A 19,580-nucleotide genomic window follows, 5' to 3' on the forward strand; every position below is an offset into this window, starting at 1 on the left:
CTGCACTTGCAGACATAGAGAACCATGCTGATGTCCAAGAAGAGCTTTATTATTTTATACAGCTGCATCCATAAACTTTTCCAAGGGCAATTGTGAATCAAGTGCTGTTGAGCCCCACTTAAAACACAGAGGGAACAGTTTTTGTGTGGCACCTCTAAGCCTCACCAATTCAGGCTCCAATCCTAACAGGGATTGTAGAATTTAGTGGGGCTGAATTCTGAATAATGTGTGGTTAACATTACATTATTCCACACTATAAACTGTGACCCCTCCTTACTCAAGGTTAGACGCTTTTTCAGATTAATGAGATGCTTTGTATTTATACAAACTGGAATGCTTTTGTGTGCACACTTTTGCATGGGAGGAAGTTGGGAAGGAAACCACAACAACTTGTCCCTGCCCTTGTGACCTTATTGCCTCCACCTATATGACCTCCTTGGGCACTGCCAGCCCCACCATGAAGGCTATCAGTGACTAGTGTTAAGTTGTGGGCGAACATATCAGACGACACAGCAATTCTTCAAACAGCTCTGGTTTATTCTGAGGCCAGAACAGAACTGAACTGAAGAGCTCAAAATAAAAAAAATCCTTCCAGTAGCACCTTAAAGACCAACTAAGTTAGTTCTTGGTATGAGCTTTCGTGTGCATGCACACTTCTTCAGATACACTTCTTCAGATACACTTCTGTTTCAGTGTATCTGAAGAAGTGTGCATGCACACGAAAGCTCATACCAAGAACTAACTTAGTTGGTCTTTAAGGTGCTACTGGAAGGAATTTTTTTATTTTGACTATGGCAGACCAACACGGCTACCTATCTGTAACTGAAGAGCTCAGTCAGCCTGCTTATATAGAGCTCCAGAACATCGTAACTGTAGCAACTTTCTAAAACTATCCAATCACTGAATGTCACTTTTGATCCTTCATTTGCATAACTATCTACAGCATCCCCCTGCTGACCCAGGGTGAGAACTTCAGTACATAACAGCTAGTATCTGTGGTGGCTATGTTCTGTCTCCACTGTAGGGGCAGTAGGTCTATGAATAACAGTGGGTGGAAACCACAGGAGGGGAGAATGTTCTTCTGCTCAAGTTCAGCTTGAGGGTTTCTCCAGAGGCATCTGGGTGGCCACTGTGAGAACAGGATGCTGAACTAGATGGGCCATTGGCCTGTTCCAGGAGGCTCTCTTTATGTTATTTTTAAAATGTAGACAGGCCCATGAAACTGTTTATTTTTATTTATTTTTTGTTCAGCCAATCATTTTGTACTGTTTATGTTGGTTTATATTTTATTGTAAATGATGTTATACGCCGCCATGTTATATTGTAAGAACTGGTGGTGTATAACTATTTTAATATAAGCAATAAATAGTTAACTCATAAAAAAATAAGAATGGGGAGGGAGTAGGGAAAGAAAACAACGCCCAGTGGCAACTTAAGAAAACAAGCACTCGAAAACAAAACAAAATAGGAATTTCAAAATTTGGCATCTAGGATAATGTCTTAAAACCATTTTACATTCGCCAGAAAAGAAAAAAATAAAGAAAGTAAGTGCACATTAAACTATCTTATCACTCTAGGAAAGTGTGTGTGTGTGTGTGTGTGTGTGTGTGAGAGAGAGAGAGAGAGAGAGAGAGAGAGAGAGAGAGAGAGAGAAAGGGAGAGGGGGGTGTTATCCAGCTACAGAACCAGCAGAACATTTAATCCAAAGTGCACTACTAATGACTCCTCAAGCAGCTCCTTAGAATAAACTATTTGGTGCCGAGAAAGTGGCTGTTAAAAACCCAGTGTGAAACCACTAAACATAAACTTTAACAAGCATTCTATTTCTTCCCACATTTATGGTGGCTGAACGAGAGAAATTTGAGATAATAAGAGCTGAAATGGAAAAGCAAGTGCAAAGAACCATGGGCATTATCTTGTCCGACTTTCTTGTCGCACTTGCCAGATTTACCTGTTCCCTTTTCCCATTATTTTTTAATATTTATTCACAGAGAGAAATTAGAAAAAAAAGAAAACCCTTATAATTGTGAACACAGAAGATGAATGTCATGATTCTCAATTCCCTTGTCTAGTTACTACAAGACATTGATGAGCTTCTCAATGTATTTCTTGTTAACATTTCATGGAGTTACTCCCATAAACATACGTTTACTCTTGTTCCCAATACCTTGTTCTGTCACGCCGACAGATGGCTTTATACTGAAGCATATGAAAATATTAAATACTTTATAAAGCTGTTGCCAGTTAGAAATGCCTTGGAGTAATGAGTATCTTGACAATTTCTTTCGAGGAGAGGGGGCACACAGCAAATACTGCTTAGGGACTGTCTCCAAATGCCTTTGCCATCTCTCTCTCTCTCGCACACACACCCTTCAATCTCATTTTCTACAGCATTTCCAGCAGTCTGTTCTCAGCTTGTTGCAAGTTGTCATTACGCTGATGTGTTTTCTTTCTGTTTGGCTAGGCATGCTATAGTCTCCCATCTATTTGTTTAGTGCTTGTGTAAAGCTTCTAGGCTTATATGTGTACAGTGAAACGTAATTTGGGCTTTGCAAGAGGAAGTACCATTGTTTTACAACTGCTACTAAAATCATTTCATGCCAAAGTGTGGCACAGAAGGGAAACAGAGCACGATTTTGGTGAAATGATGGAACTTGCTTGCTTGCATAGGGTGGGTTTGTGCTGATTGGCAGGAATTTTGCTTTGGTTCTTGGCCCATTTGTTCTGTGCCCTGTTTCTTCATGCCCTCAACTGTCTATGAACGGGGTATGAATAGAGATAATAGCTAATATAATACTAAAGGTGCATGGGATGTCAGGGGATGTTGTTCAATAGTAAAGCATCTTCTTTGCATGTAGAGCAGGGGTCAGCAAACTTTTTCAGCAGGGGGCTGGTCCACTGTCCCTCAGACATTGTGGGGGGCCAGACTATATTTTTTTGGGGGGAAATGAACGAATTCCTAAGCCCCACAAATAACCCAGAGATGCATTTTAAATAAAACCACACATTCTACTCATGTAAAAACACGCTGAATCCCGGACCATCTGCGGGCTGGATTTAGAAGGCAATTGGGCCACATACGGCCCCTAGTTTGCCTACCCGTGATGTAGAGAGCCCAAGGTCCAATTCCTTGCATCTCCAGATAGAGTTCAAAATGTTCCCTGCCTGAGCCCATGAAGAGCTGCTGCCACTCAATGTGGAAAACACAGAGCCAGATGGAGCAACGGTCTGATTCTGATTAAGGCAGCTTCCTATGCAGCAATCCAACTTTTAAAACTTTTTAAAAGCATGTATACTATTGCAATGGGAAAGTTTGACTGGTGCTTAACTGTTTCCCATTGGAATAAATTGGGCTTATAAATATTTAACTGTGGTTGGATCATTTCCAAAGTTTTTTGTTGTTGTTATCAAGGATGAAAAACCTAGGCTGGGTATAGCTCTTTGGTGTGTTGTTCCCAGGGCTACTGGTGCTTGCCCAGGACACATACATTCACTATCCCTGCAAACTAGATGTATGGGATTCACATCAAGGAAAGTACCCCATAATAGGAAACCAAAACAAACATATTGAGTTCCTGAAAAAAGCAATATAAAAGTATTGAGTTGTCCCTTTAGAGAACCAAAGGGTTAGCTATACTACAAACATAGATTGGTTTTATACTACTTCAAACTACTGTGGCTTTCCCCAAGTATATCTGGGAACTGTAGCTTGGTTAGGGATCCTTTCCCCACCTCCCGCTCATAGAATAATGCATTCCACAATTTCCCAGGACAACAGTCTTAGATCTGTGGTGTACATACACTTGATGGCTTTATTCCCAAAGGTGACTATGTACTCTAAAATGGCAACACAAAATAAGTAGTTTGACAACTCTGATAATTTTTTTTGAAGAATGTTGAATTTACATGGTGTATGGCAGCTTAAGAATAAAGCAATTATTTAAGTAGAATCAACTTGGATAAATCATTTGGGCAGGAAATGTATCAAGGGGAAGAGCAAAAAAAGGGGGAAGTGATGTTATTACTGTCCAATCTAGCAGACAAAGTTTAATGCCTACCCGCCTGTCATCATCACCATTATTATTATTATTATTATTATTATTATTATTATTAGCCTGCTCCAAGGGGCAGTGAAAGTGAGTCAGGCAGATTGATCTCCCTCAGAACTCAGACCCATAGCTGGAAAGCAATCTCGGAAAGATCTTCCAATGAGATCTTTTCAGCACAACTATTCTGTGTCTCCATTAATTGCCATGATTAATGTTGTTTCTTTTCTTGGAACTCTGATATGCACATAAAGCAGCAGCCTCACAAAGCATGGACTTAATCAACTGAAAAATGGGGGGGGGGGAAATAGCCAACTTGGTCATAGCCAGATAAACTGTGTGCGGCCTTCTAAACATATTAATAGTTTCTGCATTTCAGAGTGGAATTGATATACCAACATTTGTTACATAAAAAGCTGAACACACTGATATGTTTATTCTTTTGTTTTCCACAAATTATCCATCTCTGTGCATTTACTGTATATGTTTCAGTTGGTGATGATGCTTAATTTCTGGAATGTAAATGTCCATATCATATCCCCACTTTCTGTACTGGGTCCAGTTCTGTTTTCCCCTTTGGGTGCATTTCAGCAGCAGCTTGTCCTCTGTCGTGCACCCCTCCCTGCAAAACACAGCAGCCAAATTACTGGCTGGTTCCATTTATATCTCACAACCCCCATTCTGAAACAGCTGCACCAGTTGCCAGTTCATTTCTTGCAGCAATCCAAGGTGCTGGCATTCCTGTTTAAAGCTTTAAATGACTTAGGACTCAGCTATACATACAGCTGCAAATATAACGTTTTATGTGTGTTTTAAGTGCATTATACAAATCTGACACTAGATGGCGATGGTGAGTTCATGGCAAATTCAATATATTTTTCAAAATTCTTTTAAAAAAGCAATTTCACAGTGTTTTATATATATGTCTAGATTTCACCTTAGGCTCCAAATATCTGAAAGAACACCTCTTTCCCTGCAAACCCTCTTGGGTGTTAAGATTAGTAGAGGGCCTCTTATCAGTAGTTACTTTGCCCTCAGAAGTTCAGCAGGTGGCAGCATTATTGGTTGAAGCCCCTAAACTGAGAAATTCCCACCCAATCAAGGTTTGCCTGACACCTCCATTGTATAGCATTCACCACTTGCTAAAGTTGTACCTTATTTACCCTGGCCTTTGACATGTGGGTGCATGATCCCCATTCCCCATTTAAACTGATTTAAGCACTGTGTTTTTGTATTGTTGTGACCCACCCTGGGACCTTATATGGTGACCAGTGGGTAAGAATCAGCAACTATTTCCATGGCTCCCATGTTCCTTCTTGGGTCACCAACAGCCCTGAAAATGATGTCCTGCATGAAGTCACAGACAGGTACCGTGATGTTTTTGATGGCACCATCCCTCAGAAATGTTGTCTTCACAGTTCCTCCAACATCCCCAGTAAGCACCTCAGACACCACAGGAATTGCATTTTCTGTCAATTCCAGCACCAAGTATGCTGCTTAAGCAGGGACACGGCACAGGGGAGTAATTAAGATGCCATGAGGCTATCCCATCACTGTCAACAGTACCAGTTATATTTTGGGGAATACCATTGTTGTTGTGTTGGTGTGTTGTTGTTTTTTGCAGGGTGGATATCATCCTCAACATGCTTTACAATATGCTGATAACTAGAACAATTCATATAACATTTTAACATATTGTTTTTTGTCAATCCAAGACCAGATTGAGTTAAGAGGCCCAACACACCACTTGCTTAAGTATTTTTTTTGTTCTTCATAATCATAGGTCTCTGCTTACATATCACAAGATGAACCAGCTTTATAGCAATTTGAGTTTGCACTGATGAAGCTTCTGGCACTTGGTAGCTGAGCCAGTGGGAAGATGCAGAATGGCCATGAACATTCTTATAGTTTAAGAACAAAGTTGTTCAGCATTCCAGCTTTTCAAATTCTCCAGTCATTTTGCAGTTTCTGCAAATTTAGAATGTGTGCTCATTATAACAGCAAAATTATCCATTTATTTAAACTCAGAGCTTTTCTCTTTAAAACGAGCTTGCACCCCCCTTCATTCTAATGACAAAAAATGTCACCACAAAATTCATGAATAAAATGCATGCATTAATAAGTAAGTATGCGGATGACACCCAGCTCTACCTCTCTTTTAAATCAGAACCAGTGAAGGCGGTGAAGGTCCTGTGTGAGTGTCTGGAGGCGGTTGGAGGATGGATGGCGGATAACAGATTGAGGTTGAATCCTGACAAGACAGAAGTACTGTTTTTGGGGGACAGGAGGCGGGCAGGTGTGGAGGATTCCCTGGTCCTGAATGGGGTAACTGTGCCCCTGAAGGACCAGGTGCGCAGCCTGGGAGTCATTTTGGACTCACAGCTGTCCATGGAGGCACAGGTCAAATCTGTGTCCAGGGCAGCTGTTTACCAGCTCCATCTGGTACGTAGGCTTAGACCCTATCTGCCTGTGGACTGTCTCGCCAGAGTGGTGCATGCTCTGGTTATCTCCCGCTTGGACTACTGCAATGCGCTCTACGTGGGGCTACCTTTGAAGGTGACTCGGAAACTACAACTAATCCAGAATGCGGCAGCTAGACTGGTGACTGGGAGCGGCCGCCGAGACCATATAACACCGGTCTTGAAAGACCTGCATTGGCTCCCAGTACGTTTCCGAGCACAATTCAAAGTGTTGGTGCTGACCTTTAAAGCCCTAAACGGCCTCGGTCCAGTATACCTGAAGGAGCGTCTCCACCCCCATCAGTCTGCCCGGACGCTGAGGTCCAGCGCCGAGGGCCTTCTGGCGGTTCCCTCACTGCGAGAAGCAAAGCTACAGGGAACCAGGCAGAGGGCCTTCTCGAAGTGGCGCCCGCCCTGTGGAACGCCCTTCCAGCAGATGTCAAAGCGATAAACAACTACCTGACATTCAGGAGACATCTTAAGGCAGCCCTGTTCAGGGAAGTTTTTAACGTGTGACATTTTACTGTATTTTTGGTTTTTATGGAAGCCGCCCAGAGTGGCTGGGGAGGCCCAGCCAGATGGGCGGGGTATAAATAATAAATTATTATTATTATTATTATTATTATTATTATTATTATTATTATTAGTATCAGGTAAAGTCCAGCAAACAAATATGTAGGTGTTATGGTAAAGAGAAATAGTTTAGTGATCATTATGAATTGCATGTGAATGCTAAGAATCCCAGAGAGTGAACATCAGAGAAAACACCAAAGAATATTGACTATCAAAGCTTTTTTATATATTTTTTTTAAAAATGCCCCCAAAGTAAGGGAACACCTATCAATTTTCAGTCCTTCACAAATCAGCTGGGATGGCCAATATTTAATATGATAATGGTGACAGACATCAGGGATTGTATACAATTTAGCGCTACTCAGATTAGACCAAATGAGGTTAGTGTATGTGACTTAGGTTAACTCATTTCAATGAGTCTACTCAGAGTAGAACTTGGTTGGATACAACCCTAGATTTTGGCATGCACTATTACATATATATTGTTAGCATATGTCACATGCATCTACTTAGAAATAAGATTACTGCATGAAATTTACAAGGAGTAAGACGATCTAGGTCTTCAAAACAACAAGGATCCAACAATGTTTTTGCTTATTCGTTATATCAAGGCTCAAGGGCAACCAGCATCCAATGCTCAAGAGGAAAGTAAGATTTGGTGCAAAAAGAGTAGCACAAATTCCATTTTCAGCTTATCTAAAGGTTGGGCTCTTAATGGGTACCTGACTGGAAGTTCCGCTGAAATCAACGAGGTTTATTTCCAGACAAACCTGTTTGGGAATTATGTGCCAATCACGGGGGATATAAAGTTCCAAGTTTAATATCCCCTCTGTGGACAGAGCATCTCTTAACTAGCATAACTTTTAACAATGCTATTTTGTTAATATTTATACCAAGCAAGTACGTGGAGTTATTTATAATGAGAAAGTATGCAGGTTTTTGTTTTGCTTTTGCTTATAACAAGCAAACAGTGAAAATATAAAAAGTCATCACAAACAAACAGTTGGTGCATTCATGCTAATACTTCCCTGTCTCCCTGAACCCCAAGGCACTTTAATAGAAACTGCAAAGGCAATGCAGAAAATGAAAAACAACTTGCTCAAGGACCTGATTCTCTCTCTCTCTCTCTCTCTCTCTCTCTCTCTCTCTCTCTCTCTCACACACACACACACACACACACACACACACACAAACACACCTTCCCTCCCACCCACACAAAAAAATCACTTTGGTTTTTTTTATGGAGCTGGGGTGGAGAGTGGAAGAATATTAAGTTCAGGCAATATAACCGAGCCTTTTGTTATTCTTAATTGCTTGGATTTACAATCTAGTTCTGCTGTATAAAAACTAGATTTTAAAAGCTGAGTCAAGTGATTTTTCTCTCTCCAAGTACTTTCACAAAGTAAGTTTCTATACTACTACACAGTAGTCTAAATTAGCTATAGAGAACAATTGACCCCCCCCCATTTATACAGAAACAATGTCTCTTCCCTAACTATCAAGAAACCCTCCTCATTGAAAGTAAAATTCATGTGCATGAAATTAGTAGTTAATTGGAAAATAAGAGAAGAGTTGTCTGCCCTTTGAAGACAACCAAAATGAAAACAAATAACGCTGTGATGTACCTTCCATTAAACCTAACTGTTAAGTAAGTTAAGGATTTATTTAACTCAAATAAAACTGTACCATTTATCAAATTTCCTGTCCCATCACCCCTCCAAATGATAAATGGAGTATTTAAAAAACCAAAACATAAAACAGTAGCCCTCTGTGTAAGCCCACAGTTTAAAGTCCTCCCCCCCAAAAAACCCACACACCCCAGATCTGTTTCTAGATTGAAAAAGATATTATAAAACAAGAGACTGGAAGAGAACTTTATCATTTTTTTCACTGAGAAATTCAACTTCTCAGTGGGGAAAAAATGATAAAGTTCTCTTCCAGTCTCTTGTTTTATAATGCATTGTTAACATGAGTATCAAAACTCCAGCCAATTCAGACTTTCCTTCAAGTTACATTGGTATGACTTGGCAATTCATAAGCAGGATGTTAAAGCTAGACATGTTTTCACAACATCCATTTCCTTTATTCAAAATGTGATGTTCAAAAATCATGGCCCCATCAAGCCAATTACTTGCCACACAAACATATTTTATGGCAATACATCAATGGCTTTAACAAGCATAATTTAGAGCATAAGAATTATGGAAACAATAGCACAGTATTTTTAAACTGTGAGGTCCTTTGTGTCACTATAGCCAGTGCCGGGGTGGGTGGGGGGAGGGAGGGTACTGTAAGTTGTCCTCTATTTTATTCTAACCAGCTGTATACAATACTGTAAGTTGTCCTCTATTTTATTCTAACCAGCTGATCATTTTTAAGAAAAATCTTCAACCTTAAAACTTCAACCCACACATATGAATGAGAACATGATAATCCACAGCAAGAGGAACTAGGAGAACATCAAGACTAGTGCTTCACCTGAATGTCCCTTTCTTTCTTTGGCACCAGACTCCCAGAAGCTCTTGCAAAATAAAGCAAGAGGAAAAGGCAGCTAACCAGATTTGGTGTAGAGTTCCTTGGCTACACCTGCACCTCATTCATTCCATTTGCACACATAAAAAAGCCCTGGTTGTCCCACAGAGTTCAAAACAAATTCTCAAGTACCTAAAACCTGCTTCATTATGTGGACTTATCTCCAACTTGTTTGACCAAGCATTGGTCCTAATGCAGCGATACCACACACACCCAGGCTTTAGAGAAATAATTCTGATCCACCATTCCCTCAAAAGACTAGACCATCTCTCTGCTGCCTAGCTTTCCAGTGCTACATTTTCTGCTGCAGGAGATACATGTTTAATGGACACAGTTTCAGAATATTAACGACAATAACACTGTTCCACAGAAGACTTTTATGTGAGAGTAGACATAAAAGTAGACCCCCACTGAGTTGAACTAGACATTTCCTCAAGCAGATACCCTTTAATTCATTCATATAATTATGAAGAACATTGTCTTCAGATAAGATAAATTGTAAATTTCAAGGAAATGCTAACATGGAAAAGAAAGCTTCAAAAATGGAGAGTGCCCCCTCTACAGTGTGTATGTGTGTGTGTGTGTGTGTGTGTGTGTGTGTGTGTGTGTGTAAGGAGCGAGGACAAAATACAAGATGTGATTCTGAAGCTCATTCAGATTAAATGAATTAGCACCTCCCATAAGCACAATTCATTAAAGACTTCCTCAGTGCAAGGTCAGTGACTAATTCATTGCAACCTTGTGGATAAGAAGAGCTCATGGGGAGCAGTATCATTTCCCACCTTCTGTTATATTGGTCAGACAACATATCTGGTCCACCAAGGCAAGAATGGCAAACATCAGGGACATTCTTCTCAAAAGTTAATGGAACCCAGGAATCCACAACTAGTGTAGCTTATCATTTTACCACCATTGTAAAAGCACCAAAATACTGTTGGTCTGCATTTATTTTGTCATGCTACAAACAGCCAAAATTGAAACCAGGAATTACTATAGCTTTTAGCTTTATTTTATTGTTTTAATTATATTTTTAATTGAGTTTCAGAACAAACAAAAAAATATACAGAATAAAGCCATTGTTGTATTCAGAACATCTCTCACTCTCCCACCCAGCATCCACTGACCTTCCCTGAACCAAAGTATATTCATAGGACTTGCTTACAGCAGGAACAGACCGATTAAAGTAAAGGAATTCAATGCATACACCTATCAGGCCTAAAAGAGCCAAGCAGATTTGTATTGGGTGGGTTAGAACGGGTCTATTACCACCTTGCGTATTCACATCTTCAGTAAAGGAGTACCACATCCCCACAAATGGATCTTTCTTTCTTTGACCTTTAAGTACTATCATCTCATAGGTGAGCTTTTAAAATAAAACAACCCCCCCCCCTCCAAACCTTTTGGTACCAGTAATCCAAGTCAGAAAGTGCAAAGTCATTCCTTACTTTATTTTGCACATACAAAATATTTGCTTCTGTGTTGTAATCAACGTAAGGCTTTAGGATGACAACACAGGGTAGTATAAAATGACGTTGTTAGCGAGCATTACAAGTTTATTATTATGAAGACACTTTGACTCACTGAGGAGAACTTTATATATGTTCCCACCTTTCCCATAAGTTGTTCCACCTTATCCTCACAGTTAGCCCATTGGGTAAGCTAGGCCAAAATACAGTGACTAGGCACAAAGCTGAAGCATTTGGGCCAACAGTAAACTGAACCCACGTCTCTTCCCCTAGCCTTGCCACCCCATCTCAGCTTTAACTACTTAGCCTTCATTATCAGAATACTGCTTCAACCCTATACACACTTAACAAGGAGTCAATCCTATTGAGTTGAATGGGACTTATTTCAAAGCAGACATTCATAGGATTGGGCTGTAGCTCACTTTTCCTGAAATAAACTTCTGGGGAAGTGGCAGTCCATGATGAGAGACATTTAATAGTGGTACCCTGCATGCCTCAGTCTGGCTAGGATACCCTATATCCATGAATTAAACCAAAACCGAGGACAATTACAATACTGGTTTACTATTATTGCTTACCATGGCTGTCTATAATACAATGTTACACCTATCAAATTTCACCTTGGCTTTGATACTTGGCTTTGATACTTGGCTTTGATACGGTGGTGGTGGGGATCAACAAGATTACTGATGGTCTTATTTGCCAAAATAAGTATGCAAGGGGAGGCCATGACCAACCTATAAGATTCTGATCAGTAAATAGTTTACTAGCATAATTATTATTTATAGATAGAGGTATCAATGACTCAATAGCTGAATAATGTGGTTGGATAAACATGGAACTCTCTACAGGTTTCATTTCAGTACAAAAGCCAACATAGCAGGTAATAACTCCCTGGTCTGACATTTAGGAAATAAAGATCCAGTTGCTCATCCTCAGAAGAATATGTCACTTTTTGGAAAACAAACAAAACAATGCTTAAACAGGAAAAAAGTGTGGCTGTCAGAGAACACATTTTTTGCAGTAACAAACAGTGCTAAAATGAACAGAAAGGCGTCATGCATGCCAACCCAGCTCAAAGTACTTCATACTTCTCAGCAATTCATTTTAATAATGGGAGGGTTTTTCTCACTCTGTGGGAAATGGCTGCACTACCACAGCTAATTCAAAGCTTATAAAACGCATATACTGTATTCTTTTTTGCATGGAGATTTTTTAAAAAACAACAACAACAACAACAACAAACCTCTTTTGATAACACACCATTATCTTTCACAATGCTTTGAATGGTAATTTTAAAAGAAAGATGGTCCACTTCACAGAGCAAGAATCATTTAATACAGGGCATTGGGAGGAGAATTTGAAACATAGTTTAGACAATTTACGTAATATCAAATTACTGCAGGCATTGAAAATGTCATGATTCTCATTCTTTCCGAAGCACAAAAAATATATACACAGCACAGACTGTATTGGTCACTACTGTGTGTGTGTGTGTGTGTTTCGGAAAATAGTATTATATATTCACACACATACATTCTATCAAACAAAATAGCATCAAATAGCATGCAGTCAACACCGTATTATTGCATCAAGTAGCATACAGGCAATGGTACATCATCTCTATAAGGTATAAATAGTTCAGGTTAATTATTTTGAATCAGAGTACAGCTGCAATTGATTTCTGCTGCATATCAAACATAAGCATTTAGACCACCAAAACAACAACAAATCATCCAATGGCCGAACTATGAAAATGATTTTCTCCCCCACCTATTTAAAGTAACAAATGTTATTGGCGACAAGTGTCCTTGCGCTGACATGCCTAAGCCTATCACTTTAAAGCCCAGCACTTTAAACTTTTCAAAATGTAGATCTAAGAACCCAATGATCCAACCATATAACTAAAAAAATAATAATATGAAGTTGTTTGCATTCAAAGCAGAAGGAGCCACGTATAAAGAGAAGGAAGTACTGTGTCTATGAATAACTGTTAGTTTCCACACGTAGTCCAGTGGAAACAGAAGTCAGGCATCTTCTCTAAGGATAAAGTTCAGGCAAACTTCAGTCAGAACCAGGGAAGGTACGCTTCACCCACCCACCCGCTTCTCATTACTTTCTCCAGCACCTGAGTGCATGGACTGAAAGCCGTCCCTTCTTCAGCCACTGAAAATCTGCAAAACACCTGCTCAGCTAAACAGAAGCACACGCGTTTTGGAAAGCTTGCAGCACATGCACATTCTCAATACCTTTTTCCTAATGTGAAGAAGCCCATCGGTACGCTTGCCGATATTGCTTCTGTGTTCCTTTATTCCCCGAGATGTTCTAAAAAGAAAAAAATAAAAGCCTTCCCTCTCACACACAGAATCCCTCTCTAGTCTAATCACATAGCTAAGAAGCCAAACGCAGACACACAAAACATCCTCTGCATTAATGTTTGGCACGCCACTGTAAGGCAGCTACAGAACAACAGCAGCCTAACATGCCCATGTGTGCATCTCCCCCCCCCCGTCCCCATCTCCAAAGACGCACACACCTCCACACCAAGCCACCTCCGCCAGCGTGTTCCACGCCTACACTTTCCAACGTTTGCTGGGATGCCTTTATGATCTGTGCGCGACCCCCACCCCCGGGGGTCTCCTGCTTCCCCTCTTCAAATTGTTTGAGAAATCCTCCTTCCCTCCCTTACCTGAAGGGCATCTCCCACGACTGCAATTAACTGCCAAGATCTCATCGTCGGCTGCAAAGCGCCTCTTCTTTCCTCGCCGGGAGAGCACCGGAGAAGTAAGGGGAACCAGCAAACGGCCCCCACGTGCCAGCAATATCAATGAATACAGACATCTGTCGGGCTCACTGCACGCTTGCTGCCTGCCTGCCTTCTTGCTCTCGCCTCTCCCTCCCTCCCGTTTGCCTTCGCAATGTTCGCATCAGGTGTTTCTAAGATGTACCTCTGCGGCTCCAGGAAAGACTCCAAACAACAAGGAAAAACAAAGGGGGGGGGATGGGGCGAATGCACACAGAGAAATGAAAGGGTCACCAGAGCGAGGCCCAAACCAAGGTTGCTCTGGCTAATCTTCTCTCCTATGCCCCCTTCACCATGTTTTAAATGTTTGCTAGAATTGTGCATCCCATCATCAGATTGTTCCCCACTTCAGCTGTGTGTGTGTGTGTGTGTGTGTGTGTGTGTGCGCGCGCGCGTGTGTGCCTCCCTCTGCACGTGTCCCTTGTTCTTCCAAGCATTAAATACCTACCACATGACAGAATAGGGCACCTTGCACAGTCTTCCCTGCCTTGCACTTGACAACCAGTTCTAACTCAGGAGCAGTGAAATATCTGGAGGCAGGATGTAAGCACTCCCAATTATTTATGCCATGTCTGCATTACTCACATAGCATTTATGGGACAGCCTGAGTAGCTCCTGTTACACTAACCTGTATCATACATTATATTATTTATGCAGAGATGTATCTGTATTGAAGCAATATCCCCCCCATTACTGAGGTACAGTAAAAAGAAGGAAAAAGGAGGGGAGAAAAACACACCTACATTCTGCATGACTCCTCCTCTGTGTGAGTGTAGGTGTCCATGCAAAGCCCATGTGGCATTATTTATTTACTTTGCAGTACAGCATGAAGAATCCAAAGTGTTTGTTCATGTCTGATTTTTTAGCTAAGACTAAGAGCAATACTAACTGAACAGGAGGCAAGCAGGCAGGCAGGCAGAAAGTTAAAACGGGTTTAATCCAAGAAACTACTTAAATTGCATTATATGTTTTGTGTGTAGGAATACAATAAATGGCTTCAAAATTGATTCAGAGTTTTGTGTGTGTGCGCACACAGACAGAAGTAAGTCCCATTGAGGATAGCATGGCTTATATTCCCAGTTAAGTGTCTACAGGATTTCAGGTTTTCACATGCAAACACACATGCACACCATCACTTCATTGTAAAAGTATGTGGGTGTGTTTCCTCCCCAAAAGGTGTGGGGTGAGAAACACATGGCAGTTTAAAGACAAAGCAGAGGAGAGGACAAAATAGCTCTATTGCAAACTGACAAACAGATCAGGGCATCTTAGGCCGGCATTACAAACTATTATCCATTTATTATCCTGCTTGAATGTGCAAAAGCAAGGTTTCTAGTTTAGGTGGATGCTTTTTAATAGGGCTCTTCCCCCAAACCTATCTCAGGCAGAGCTAAACAGACACAATAAACTGCAAAACCTAATTTTAATTGCTACAAAACAGCTCTCACTATGACATTTATAGCTCAGTGCATAACATGCCAGTAACAACACAAGTTTGGTGGAGTTTTAGCAAGTGTTCTCAAGACGAAGTGTGTAGCTCTGATCACCTCATTAGTGCAGTTGGTAGCCTTAACAATTTTCATAATGTAATAATCATTTATATTGATGAAGCACACACACACACACACACTTAGCATTTGTATCTACCAATTAGGAAAATCAGGTGAAGGAAGGACTTCACACTTACACAGAACAATGGGAAACTAAAGCTTTGATGGAATATGTAAGGAGTGCTATTTTCAGATTGTTTGTGACAGGGATGACTTTACAATCTAATTATTTAAATGACCATTTATATTGAATGTGAAGCATACAGAACACACCAGCACAATCAGTTTGGTTTGTGGGATACCAGTTCCCCATAAAACAATTAGATGTCTAAAGACTACTGCAGCATTTTAAGACTCATGGTTCATTTTTAATTTTCCACTGCAACATGGAATTGACTTTTATTTCTTTATTTCTTGTATGTACGAGGTAAAGAAGCTACAAATATGGTTGTCAGATAAACAGTGTAAACCATAAATCAGTTTAAGTTTAGTTCAATTAATAACCTTTCATTATATTGTAATGTTATACTTGCTATATATTGTTGTTTTACTATTGCTCTCAGTTTGTTGTAAACCACTGTTGGCTGTATTGAGAGGCACTGATTGATGGATACAGTGGGTGTTCAAATTCTAGTGATATGTTGGGGAAAGCTCTAAGTGTAAAGGCGAGCCAACTCTTCAAACTGGATAAAACATCCTCAGAGAATAAGACTGTCACCAGGATCCTCAAAACTCAAGGTGGACCTTAGAGTCTCAGGTGCAAAGAAGGACTCCTGAAAAGGCAGCAGTACACACTGAAGTTAGGAAGAATCAACATACAGTGGCTGGGAGGGGGGAGCTCCAGGAGACCAGCACATAGGATACTCCAATGATGGAACAAGTTGATTCTGCGAACCTAGTTGCATGTGTTATCTAGAATTAGGAATTGTCATCTATAGCCTCCAGATGTTGTTGGAGTACAATTGTCTTCTCCACTCATTTACCAGCTGGGCAGCTTCCTTGTTGACTCACAGACTAGAAATCTGAGGCACACAATTTCAATGAGAAATGCCATAGCTCAGTGGCAGAACATCTGCTTTCCGTGCACTGAGTTGTGTGAGAGCTGAGCTGAAAACAGGCTGCAGGCTGAGAATCAGCTTAATTAGGCTGGATGCAAAGCTTTGACGATGGAAGAAGCAAGATCTTTCGGGGTGTTACTGCTGTGAGCTCCTTCATCTTAGGCTCAGGGTGTATATATGTGTAAATAAACCATATATCCTAAAGATACCACAGTCTCCACTGTCCCTCATTCCAAGGAAACTGAACCCTGGGTAAGTGTTCATAACCCCTGGAATCTTTCAGTGCTCAGAGATTGGGGTAGTGTGTAACAATTTTATGTTTTTGTGTGGATATGAGATGGCAACCTCCTTCACTGGAGGTTTTTAAGCAGGGGTTTGATGCCCATCTGCCATGGATGCTATAGATAAGATCCCTGCATTGCAGGGGGTTGGACTAGATGACTCTTGGTGTCCCTTCCAAATCTATGATTCTATGGTTGTCATGCACTGGAGGATTTACTACAGCAAATGCACAGATTGGCCAGGCCTAAGACTTCCTTCCTCAAGATACTGGAAGTTAGCAGGGCTTATTCAAAGATGAAATAAGTCCCAAAGCTTTAAACATTCCAAAGAATCATTAGGATGCAGCAGCAGCCCCTTTTGTAGCACAGTAATGAGAAATATAGTGGAATTAACCCTAGTTAACCATGTTGGTGCTTATCAGGTAATAAGACTAATAACATGATTAGTGGAAACAGAGTTGTGTTTGAAGAGGATATAATATTATACAGAAGCAATGGGGGGTTTTTTGTTTTAAAAAGCCCACAAACATTAGCATAAGGCCTAAACATGTGGAGGTGTTTCCATAACCAAGAGTGGAAGAGAAAAGTTTACAACTTTGTAATTTTGTTTGGCAGTTGGGATGGGGTGGCGGGAATGATACAGGGAGACACGATAGATGTGTATGCAATTCTGCAGGGTGTGGAGAAGGTGGATAGAGGAGATACAGTGGTACCTCAGGTTAAGAACTTAATTTGTTCTGGAGGTTCTTAACCTGAAACTGTTCTTAACCTGAAGCACCACTTTAGCTAATGGGGCCTCCCCCTGCTGCCGCGCCGCCGGAGCACAATTTCTGTTCTCATCCTGAAGCAAAGTTCTTAACCCGAGGTACTATTTCTGGGTTGGCGGAGTCTGTAACCTGAAGTGTCTGTAACCAGAGGTACCACTGTATTCCCCTACCCCTCTCTCTTAATAACAGAACTTGAATCCATTCAATGAACTTGAATGTTGGAAGATTCAGGACAGGCAAAAGTTCATACTGAAGTATGAAATTTAACACCACAAGATGTAATGATGGCCACCAGGTTAGATGGCTTCAAAAAGAGGGTTGGATAAATTCATGGAGAGTAAGGCTATCAGTGTCCTCAATGCCTCTATTCTATCTACACTATCTATAGCAGCATTCCTCTGAATTACTAGCTGCTGGGAATCACAGCTGGGAAGTTCACTGCTGCTGCACTCTGGTCCTGCTTACTTGTTTCCTGTTGGGGTATCTGGTTGGCCAATGTGAGAAAAGGATGCTGGACCAGATGGGGTCCTTAGCTGTTACATTCTTCTGTTCTTAATCCTAGCCTTGTTGCCAGGTGAAGTCGTGTGTATGTGTGTGAATCCTTTTCACAGGAGATGGCATTGATGATGAAGCTAGAGAGCAAGCAAGGCACTGGTACTTCAGTTTGGAGACCGGGTCAAGGATAAGTCAGGGAGGGGTTCTTCTGAGCTTCTTGAAGACTCAGCGGGAAAAGGTGGTGGTGGGGAAATAGCTAGTTAGTGTTAGGATTTTTTTGTCTGCCTTAGGCTCAACTGAGCTAGGGATCTGTTCCACCACACTAAGTAAGGAGCACTGAAATGATACTTCCATTTTAAAACAACAACAACAACACCACAGCAACCAGAATATCTAAGGGACTGCCTTGCCCACTATGCCCCTGCCCAACAACTGTGCTCTTCAGATAAGGGATTAGATGAGATGCTGGGAATTGGGAGCCAATATGCATTGCCTTGAGCTCCTTGGAGAAAAAGGTGGGATATAAACGCAATAGATATAAATAAAAAAAATCATTTTGATAACTGCTTTTATCTGCCCCTAAGTAAAATTTTTAATAATTTGAGTTGGAATGATTTGAGTTGATTCGCTGACTGACACTGTGATGCTTTGAGTTGGTTAGGAATCTTACACATCTGCAGATTGTTCGGACTCATGTGCAGTATCAGAATGCACAGAGTGACCTGTGCATTCCATGCATTAAATGGCTGCCTAAACAGAAAACAGCTTCCCTTTGAGAAAAGGAAATAGGAGCATCAATTAGCAATGCATTTACAGAACAAACACATGGGGGCCCTCTATGCCTGGAGGATTAGGACTGAATGATTCCGGTCTACACTCCGTCTAATGATCCAACAATATGATAGGAGGCAAGCCTATTAAAGTAGATTCTGTTGCAAACGTTATCGTGATTTATGGGAAACATACTCTGGCTTATTCTGAAGCAGATTACAGTTGGCGTGTGTGGGTCTGGGGGAGATGATTGACTTATGACAGAGCAATTCAATCATGCATCGTTTTGTAGAATGGCACTTATGAACTGAGGCAGATCTGTGTTTTGGGAATGCAATATTTTAAAGTGGTACTTTTGTGTGCGTCTGTCATTGTACTGATGTTTTTGTGTTCTTTTGTGTGTGTGTCTGTTGTTGTTTTGCAAAGCACCTTGAAATCATTAGTATAAGGTAGCATAAAACAGTTAAAAATTAATTACCATATTTTTCAGTGTATAACATGCCCCTGTTCTGGGGGACTCCTAATTAAGAAAATGGGGAGGATTGTCCAGAGTTGTTGAGCTATTTTTGGGAGAGGATTGCCATCAGTTTTGCAGCTTTTTTTGGGGGGGGTGCCTAAAATCACTCACCCATCTGAACAATGCTGACAATAGCAAGCGCCGCCGAAGCCACCAATCATCAGCCCGCTTGCTGCTGAAAATTGCCTGCTTGCAGCAGGCCCCAGTCGCCAGTCCACCCTCTGCAATATCTGTGTATAAGATGACCCCAATTTTTTCATAT

General features: G+C 40.9%; 1 protein-coding gene across 28 annotated transcripts in view; it reads right to left on the bottom strand.

The window, feature by feature from the left end:
- Nucleotides 1-19,580, bottom strand: part of RBFOX1 (RNA binding fox-1 homolog 1) — a 1,500,640-nt gene that overhangs the window by 763,815 nt on the left and 717,245 nt on the right. For 4 of the 28 annotated variants that reach the window (XM_081170164.1, XM_081170158.1, XM_081170154.1 and 1 more), the window contains exon 1: nt 13,766-14,240. The exons of 18 other annotated variants lie outside the window; for them this stretch is intronic. In XM_081170164.1, coding sequence (XP_081026290.1) covers nt 13,766-13,810 — 45 coding nt within the window. In that variant the 5' untranslated portion in view covers nt 13,811-14,240. Of the gene's footprint in view, nt 1-13,325; nt 13,417-13,612; nt 13,632-13,765; nt 14,243-19,580 lie in introns of those variants that run through there. 6 more of the 28 variants (XM_081170151.1, XM_081170163.1, XM_081170172.1 and 3 more) reach the window with 5 other exon arrangements.

This window comes from Podarcis bocagei (genome assembly GCF_964188305.1).
Source record: "Podarcis bocagei genome assembly, chromosome: 14".
NCBI lineage: Eukaryota > Metazoa > Chordata > Lepidosauria > Squamata > Lacertidae > Podarcis > Podarcis bocagei.